The sequence below is a fragment of the Gadus morhua genome, chromosome 11 (assembly GCF_902167405.1).
Source record: "Gadus morhua chromosome 11, gadMor3.0, whole genome shotgun sequence".
NCBI classification, from domain to species: Eukaryota; Metazoa; Chordata; class Actinopteri; order Gadiformes; family Gadidae; genus Gadus; species Gadus morhua.
In genome coordinates, this window is record NC_044058.1 from 5548886 (window position 1) to 5557766 (window position 8881).

Genomic DNA, 8881 nt, shown 5'->3' on the forward strand with positions numbered 1-8881 from the left:
AATTGAATGTAATTTAAGTTAATTTAAATTAATCAAAATGAATCTTAGTTAATCTAAATTAATCTTAATTAATCTAAATTAATTTAAGTGAACTGAGTGAAGTGTGTCCCTGTAGCTCATGCCCAGGGAGTGCATCAACTCCTTGTTTGATAACTTCACCTGGACCAAGATCAACCCGGCGGCGCTCCCCGCGGGGCTGGGCCGCTCCTCCGCCTGGCTGCACCCCAACGTCAGCGTCTTCCTCATCCTGCTGCTCTTCTTCGTCATGAAAGTAGGCTTTCTTTAGAAAGTCTTTATTAGTCCTGTGAAATATGATTGTGTGTGTATATGCTTGCATTAGGCGGTCTATTCTGTATGCTGTACCCATGTATGTGTGACTGGGTTGTGTGATGTTAAGTGTGGCCTTATTTGCCTCCCTGCTGTAGTTCTGGATGTCGGCCGTGTCCACCACCATGCCCATCCCCTCGGGGGCATTCATGCCTGTCTTCATATTAGGTGAGAAACCCTGGATTCACTTTATAACCCTCCACTAAGTCTTGATCTATCCTGCGCTGAAGTCTCTCTCTCTCTCTCTCTCTCTCTCTCTCTCTCTCTCTCTCTCTCTCTCTCTCTCTCTCTCTCTCTCTCTCTCTCTCTCCCTCTCTCTCTCTCTCTCTCTCTCCCTCTCTCCCCCCCTGAAGGTGCTGCGTTCGGTCGCCTTGTGGGGGAGATCATGGCGACTCTCTTCCCAAACGGGATCCTATTTGACGGCATCGTTTACCGCATCCTGCCGGGAGGCTATGCTGTCATTGGTCAGTCCGCCACACATGTTGCCAAACCCTTGTGAAGCAGCTTTTAGTTGATATCTACATCATGTCTGCAACAGACTTCCAGACCGTCTGAGGTCGGCCTCCACAATGTAACTTTAATTCACTCAAAAGTCTGCAAGAGCTTTTTATTAAAAAAGTTGGTCTACACTGGCTTAATTAACCTTTCACCTACCTTCTTCTTCAAATGAGTGTCTTTTATTTGATTGGATTGGTTATCCTCTTTATTTGATTGGTTATCCTCGAAAGTGTGTCAGCCACACTCCACCTAGGTGACTTTTACTGCGCTCCTCCAGAACTGGGACTGTGGGCGGTGGTGTTGGAACGCTAATGTATAATGTGCAATGGCTTCATGTACAATAGTGCTTAACCTGGTGCTCCATGCCGCCACGCAGGAGATCTCTCCCTGAGTGTGTGTGGTGATGGCTGGTTTAACCTGTGCACCCTCATAACACAATGCACAACATTAAAGTGCAGCCTCACCAAGCCCCAGAGTCCAATCAGTCTGACTCGGGCCAGGTGAGGCTGCTTAAACCAGACCTCAGCCACACACACACTCCACAGCTATGCACTAAAATAAAAGATTAAAAATAGTCTCCTTCCCTAGAGTGACCGTGGCATGGATTTCATTCTTGGTATCCTTCTATTCCCCTTGTGGATCCTGAGCCCCTGTGTTCCTCCCTTCATCCTCCTCTCCCAGGAGCGGCGGCCATGACAGGCGCGGTCACCCACACCGTGTCCACGGCGGTGATCTGCTTCGAGCTGACGGGCCAGATCTCCCACATCCTGCCCATGATGGTGGCCGTCATCCTGGCCAACATGGTTGCCCAGGGCCTGCAGCCCTCCCTCTACGACTCCATCATCCAGGTGAAGAAGCTGCCCTACCTCCCCGAGCTGGCCCTGGGACACATCAGGTAAGACACCCCCACCATCACCGCCTGTATCATCATCATCACCATCACCATCATCATCATCATCATCATCATCACCATCACCGTTATCATCATCATCATAATGATAATTTTTATCATCATAATCATAATTAGCATTATCATCATCATCATCCTGGTTAAGAATGACCAATGTAGCTATCATAATCTGTGTATTGCTTTGGATAAAAGTGGCTTCTGCTAAATGACATAAACAGTGGAAGGCTGAGTTAACAATCGAGGCATGCTATCAGAATTGAATAACAACCAATAATATCGTTTCTTCAAACTGTTGATTGTACAGTAGCTATAGGAATCAGGCGGAATTATTCATGCACTACGATAGCGTGCGTTTAGGCTACTTAATGTAGACACTTAGTCAAGTCAGAACAACCAAAGCATACAGCGTCAAAATCTAGTAACTACTAAATAAATCAAAGTGGCAGGTTTCCAAAATACATGATTAGGTTCACAATACATCAACGATTACAAGTATATCTCGTTTGGCTCCCTGCCTCCTTCCCCAGTAAGTACAACATCTTTGTGGAGGACATAATGGTGCGGAGGGTGAAGTTCCTGTCCTCCCACTCCACGTACCGGGAGCTGATCAACCTGCTGGACAGCACCAGCCTGAGGACCATCCCCCTGGTGGACTCCCGGGGTAGGACGCCCCTCCACCCTGACCACAGAGCTCTCCACTCCACCCCACCCACCCAGTCAACGTCTGACACCACCCCTCTCTCTCCCCCCTCAGAGTCCATGATCCTATTGGGCTCCATCGAGAGGACGGAGCTACAAGGCGTCTCCGATTGGTGGCTCTCGGCGGAGAGGCGGGTCTTTGAGAAGGCTCATGGTTCGGGGGGGCAGGGTGTGCAGCCCGGCTGGGAGTCCTTTGCCTACGTGGACGAGGAGGAAGGGGAGGAGATTGCCCACAAGGTGTCAGAAACAGATTTGTCAATCTATGTCGAAGTGCTTTTGTGACTTGCAGATTATTATTAATACTTATGTTGTGGTACTTTGTAGCATCGACCCGTTAGCAGTCCTGAGTCCAGTCCAGCACTGGATGAATGCAACGGCCCTGTGGCCTCCCCGAAGCCCCGGGAGTCAGGGGACACCAACCACAGCACCTCAGGTACTGAGTCGCTTCAAAACCAAGGCTCAAACCCAGCCCGTGGGTCCTGTTAACCCTTCACATGTTACATGTCCCCACCATTCCGTTTTCTTCAGACAAGAGCAAGCTGCCGTCGGTCCGCAGGGCCCTTCAGAGGATGTTCTCCTCCACCTCTCTATCTGCCCAGGCTGAGACACCGGTAAGGGGACGGGCAACTTACATGGTCAATGGAATGTCTCCACGCCTTTTCAGCCTCAACTTGAAATAGCATCCAATGATGATAATCCTATTACATTTGATGTATGTATGTATGTATGTATGTATGTATGTATGTATGTATGTATGTATGTATGTATACATGTATGTATGTATGTACGTATGTACGTACGTATGTATGCATGTATGTATGTACGTATGTATGTATGTATGTATGTATGTATGTATGTATGTATGTATGTATGTATGTATGTATGTATGTATGTATGTATGTATGTATGTATGTATGTATGTATGTATGTATGTATGCATGTATGTATGTATGTATGGATGGATGGATGGATGGATGGATGGATGGATGGATATATGTGTGTATGTATGCATGTATGTGTGTATGTATGTATGTATGTATTTATGCATGCATGTATGTGTGTGTGTCTGTGTCTGTGTGTATGTATATATGTATGTACGTACATACAGTACATATACATTTAGAGCAATTGTTATGCTCACATAACAGCTCACACTGTTGGCGTCATCTCTTTATTAGGTAACACTGTGTTCACATGTCCATAGTAACTGTTGGATCTCACTAACACTGTGTTTGTGTCTCCAGGAGGCTAGCCCGCCTCCACTGAACGAGACCATGAACCCAGAGGAGGTAACACGCCTCCCTGAGTCACTCTGTTCCCATCGCCATCTCTCTCTGCCTCAGAGCTCAAAGCACCCTCAGTCAATACACTACCCACTCTTTGAAGTTTGCCTCAACCTCTCTCTCTCTCTCTCTCTCTCTCTCTCTCTCTTTCTAATTTCACTCTGTCTCTGTCTCTGTCTCTGTCTCTGTCTCTGTCTCTGTCTCTCTCTCACTCTCTCTCTCTCTCTCTCTCTCTCTCTCTCTCTCTCTCTCTCTCTCTCTCTCTCTCTCTCTCTCTCTCTCTCTTTCTGTCTCTCTCTTTCTCTTTCTCGTTCTCTCTTTCTCTCTCTCTGGCTTGTGATTGGCCCCTGCAGATCAAGGCCTGGGAAGAACTGGAACTGGATAAGCCAATCGATATGGAGCAAATACGAATAGATCCCTCTCCATTCCAGCTTGTGGAAAGAACCTCTCTTCATAAGGTGATTCCAACCCTGCCCGTCACATGCCTGTGGAGACAAAACATGCACCTCTCTGTCTAGAAGAATAATGCCAAAAAATGAACTGAAAAACAGTGTATGGTTATTCAATGAGGATTCTGCCCATTAAAAAAATAAGCCTCTGTGTATTAATATTCAGTTATAATTCCCGTATTGTATAATGACGCGTTTCATTCACAAGAAACCACACTTTGTGTGTATCCATTCAACCATCTCCCCTTCTCTCCCTCTCCCTGCCCCTCAGACCCACACGCTGTTCTCCCTGCTGGGCCTCAGTCACGCCTATGTCACCAGCATAGGCAAGCTTGTGGGCGTCGTAGCGCTCAAAGAGGTGAGAGCTGCCTGCTCCCCTCATTGGCTCCGTCGTGGGCGTGCTGCAGTGTTGTCTTTGCTCTCCAGCGCGCTGCTGGGGGCCGGGGCACGGCGGCCCCTCGCAGCGCAGCGTTTGTTCAATGGTCCCGTTGGCTTGGTGGGGTGTCCTTTAATGACCTGACTCTCTCTCTCTTCCTCTTCTTCCTCTTCTTCTTCTTCTTCTTGTGAAAGTTGCAAAAGGCCATCGAGGGCTCCACCCGCAGCGGGGTGAGACTGCGCCCCCCGCTGGCCAGCTTCAGGGATAGGAGCCGCAAGGCCAAGAAGCACCAGCCCCCGACCTCTGGCCCCTCCTCCCCCACAGGCGAGAGGGAGCTGTGGGGGGAGGGCAGCAGCAGGAGGGAGCCCAAGGAGGACTTCGGGACCACACCCGCCACCGTCACCACCCCCTCCCCCTCCTCCTCAGGAGCAGAGGGAGGGGACACGGCCCCGCCCTCCCCCAGAGGGGCGGCGACGTGCGCCGCCGGCGATTACGTCATCACCACGGGAGAGGAGGAGGCCCCGCCCCCTCCGCCACCGCCAGGGTCCCCATGTCCCTCTACCTCCTCCTGCCCTCCCTCGCCGTCCACCGCTGCTCCCGCCTCCTCCTCCTCCTCCTCCTCCTCATCCCCCTCCTCCTCCCCCCCGGCCCACTGCCCTCTCCACCCCTCCTCGCCCGTCCTCACGCTGGCCTCGCTGCAGGAGGAGAGGGAAAGCGAGGAGTCTGACGAAGCCCTCTAGGAGGGGCGTCGGTGAGGAAAGACTTTGATACTCCTCTTGTTTCATTTGGGAAACACAGCGACAGAACTGGGAGACTGCCGGCTTCCTGGAGGAGGAGGAGGAGGAGGAGGAGGAGGAGGGAGAGGAGAAGGAGCACAGGGGGCCTGTCAGAATAAAAGCCCCACACAAACATTCACTTCTCAGTGAGAATGCTCCGGAGCTGCTAGCTTAGTCCGATACTTTTTTCTACTCTTAACACTCACTTTTTTGTTTTCCACTTTCAGTCTCAGGAGTCTCGTGTGTTTTCAAAACGCGCGGCAGTTGTGACCACTTTTAATGAGAAATCAAACCCACGCACTCAAACTGCGCCCGTGCTTTGGAGATAGTGCTAGAATGGGGATGGATGCGTGTATCTTCTTTCACATTAGTCCGCTCATTTGTCCTCGAATACTGTACCATTGTGGCAAAGTTAGTAGCCCACAGTGGTTAGTAGTGTTGGTAAGGAAATGATGTATTGTGAATGAAGACCTTAAACTTAAATCAGGTTTTGCCAATCAAGCATTCAATGTTCCCTGGAGATTAATTTAAATTTAAATTATTTAACTACGAGCTTTAGCTCATGTTTACATATAAGTGTAAACATTATTTATATTAGCAATACGAACATGAATAATTATATCAATGAATCATTTTTAAACAATAAATATTTCAGTTTACACACTGTCTGATTCCAATCATTTACTAGAGGGGATTTTAAAACCTTTAAGCAATATAAATAAATAAGACTTCACTGTGGCCCTGTCTTCGGTGCATGATTATAATAAATATATTATCCATGAGATTATGAGTAACTAAAGTGCACCCACCCATGATTGAGTCAACCTTAATATTTAAAGTAATATCCCTAAATCATGTAGACAACAAGAGAAGAAGATGGCTGCAGGGAGAATGTTATAAGTACAGGTTTGCTTAGGGGCCATTTACCAACATATCATTATGATAATAATGCTCAACATCATAATAATATAGTATGGTTTATCTATAGTAATATAGTAGAAATAGTAATAATAATAAAAGTGGGCTTCTCCTCTCCAGCCTCATTACAAAACGTTATAAATGATATTTAACCCTGGGATACCGCGCTTTTGTTTGTCCATTCTTGGTAGCCGTCCAACTTCTGAAGGGTGTCCCCCATAAGGAAGACCTCACCCCAAGACTGAGCTGCTGATTGGTTGTTTAACATGAACCCTCTGCAGGCTGTGCCCTCGGCCTGCCAGCGGTCGTGTTGAGGAGATATGTGGGCCTGGGAGGACAAGTGGTCCAGCTTCCTCGCAGCAAGGTAGCCTTCTCTGCCAGCCTCTAAGTGATTGCTGTGTTTGGCCAGGACAGCCCTCCCCCAAAACGACTCCACCAGTGACTCCGCCAGAGGCACTTGGAGCCAAGAAGAGGCCAAATATATATGGACGTGATTAATCACAGACACGTAGACGGTCGGGGAGAGGTTGAGGGAAGAAGCGGTACAAAGCAGAAATTTGATTTGTTGGTCATTTATTGTCTCTTTCCCCCAGCGGAGGGAAAGAGGAGAGGAAGAAAGGTACAGGCCCCGAGGAGAGGGAGGAGGATCTCTCGTGCAGGAAGTAGAGAGGGGAGGAGAAGGAGGGAGAGATAGGGAGAGGAGGAGAGAGAGATTGGTTGACACAGGGTGTAAACCATGAGCCATCGTGTGATAACCTTCCAACAAGCATGCATAGGTATGGATGTTTCACACTGATGTCATCACTTCAGTCCAAAAGACTTAAATCCATCCATTTTTATACAGTGAATTACATAATCCATCAATTATCATATTTTTTTATACATTATTTACTTTAGGTTCAGTGCCACACAGTTTCAAATCATCATATGTTAATGCTTAATCTGGGTTTGGCCTCAAACCTCAGAACGTTTTGGTCAATGCGTTCCAGTAAAAAAAATAAAAGGTTATTTTCAGGCAGTGATTCTTCCAACGAGACAGCAGACGGTAACTGCAAACGGACTCACGGACACGAGTAGGCATTAAAGAACCCTCACACAGAGATAAGAGGACAGAAAGAATAGAACAGAAAGAAAGAAAGACAGGGAGTAAAGAAGTAGTAGGGGAGCGGAAGCAGTACGATTGTTGCGCGTGTACAGGTATTCCTGGGCAGGACGTCCTGGAGGGGATGTCCCGGACGGGGGCAGTAGAATCATACAAAATGTGAACTCAGCGGGAAATCAATCCATCAGCACAGAGATAGTCTGTCAACATCCACAGAAATGCTTTTGGCTCCTTGTTATTCAATCACTCGTTGATATCATCATATCTAAAAAAAGAAAAACTGAAAGGTGAGCCACACTTGAAGCAGTATCGTTCATAGTTTCATGCATATTTTTTTGATCTTGTTTTCTTGCTGTGATAAGCGTGGTTCTTTTCTTTGGTAAACTGAAGGAGTGACCATCTTTAAAAACAGCTGCGTCGTTATCAATCATGCAAGCATAGAACTGCCGTTAACAGCAGCCTGCTCCATCACCTCCGTCTGAAGAGCCAGACCCTGGAATGACTCAAAGAGATGAGGATACTGCAGCCAATAAGGCCCCGCCGCAGCCTGCAAGAAACCAAGAGACTTTACACCCCTCGTTCATCATTCCTCCCCCAAATCATTCTTCAATAAATAAATAAATATGTGTCATTGTGGGTAAAGACATCCCATTTTCACCGGGCTTTGAGTCCTCTTAACTTGAGCTTCATGTTGCTGGTTTAACAATTTGCCATTCAAATAAAATAATGAAACAAATAAATGATAGTAATGACTATAATTTCACTATCATAGTAAGTACTCAACTGTAAAAACATTTGAGTATAGTTGAATAAACATTGAACTGTAATGACAGTTGAATATATTTTGTTCACTATTTGGTCATTTATCGCTTTTATCCAAAGTGATGCACTGTATCACCACCACTGTATCACCACCACTGTATCACCACCACTGTATCACCACCACTGCATAACCACCGTATCACCACTGTATCACCGCCACTGCATAACCACCACTGCATAACCACCGTATCACCACCGTATCACCACCACTGTATCACCACCACTGTATCACCACCACTGCATAACCACCACTGCATAACCACCGTATCACCACTGTATCACCACCACTGTGTAACCACCACTGTATCACCACTGTATCACCGTCACTGTGTAACCCAATTTATCACCAATGTATCACCACCATGGTGTAACCACCACTGTATAACCACCACTGTTTAACCACCATATCACCACACTGTATCACCGCTGTATCACCATCACTGTATCACCACTGTATCATCACCACTGTGTAACCACTGAATCACTGCTGTGCCACCACCACTGTATCACCACCACTGTATCACCACCACTGTATCACCAACACTGTATCACCAACACTGCATAAAAAACCACTGTATTACCACCACTGTATAACCAATGTATAACCACTGTATCACCACCACTGTATAACCAATGTATCACCAGTGTATCACCATCACTGTATCACCACCACTGTATCACCACCACTGTATAACGCCTGTATCACCACCACTGTATCACC

General features: G+C 47.1%; 1 protein-coding gene across 1 annotated transcript in view; it reads left to right on the top strand.

Moving 5' to 3' along the window:
- The window catches only part of clcn1b (chloride channel, voltage-sensitive 1b), a 26740-nt gene extending 20767 nt beyond the window's left edge, over window positions 1–5973 (top strand). The window contains exons 12-23 of the mRNA XM_030371220.1: window positions 116–271; window positions 426–495; window positions 681–791; window positions 1507–1720; window positions 2263–2396; window positions 2490–2671; window positions 2759–2867; window positions 2963–3045; window positions 3679–3723; window positions 4071–4175; window positions 4438–4524; window positions 4737–5973. Of these exons, the coding sequence (XP_030227080.1) occupies window positions 116–271; window positions 426–495; window positions 681–791; window positions 1507–1720; window positions 2263–2396; window positions 2490–2671; window positions 2759–2867; window positions 2963–3045; window positions 3679–3723; window positions 4071–4175; window positions 4438–4524; window positions 4737–5282 (1842 nt within the window). The 3' untranslated portion in view covers window positions 5283–5973. The remainder of the gene's footprint in view (window positions 1–115; window positions 272–425; window positions 496–680; window positions 792–1506; window positions 1721–2262; window positions 2397–2489; window positions 2672–2758; window positions 2868–2962; window positions 3046–3678; window positions 3724–4070; window positions 4176–4437; window positions 4525–4736) is intronic.
- Window positions 5974–8881: the final 2908 nt, after the last annotated feature.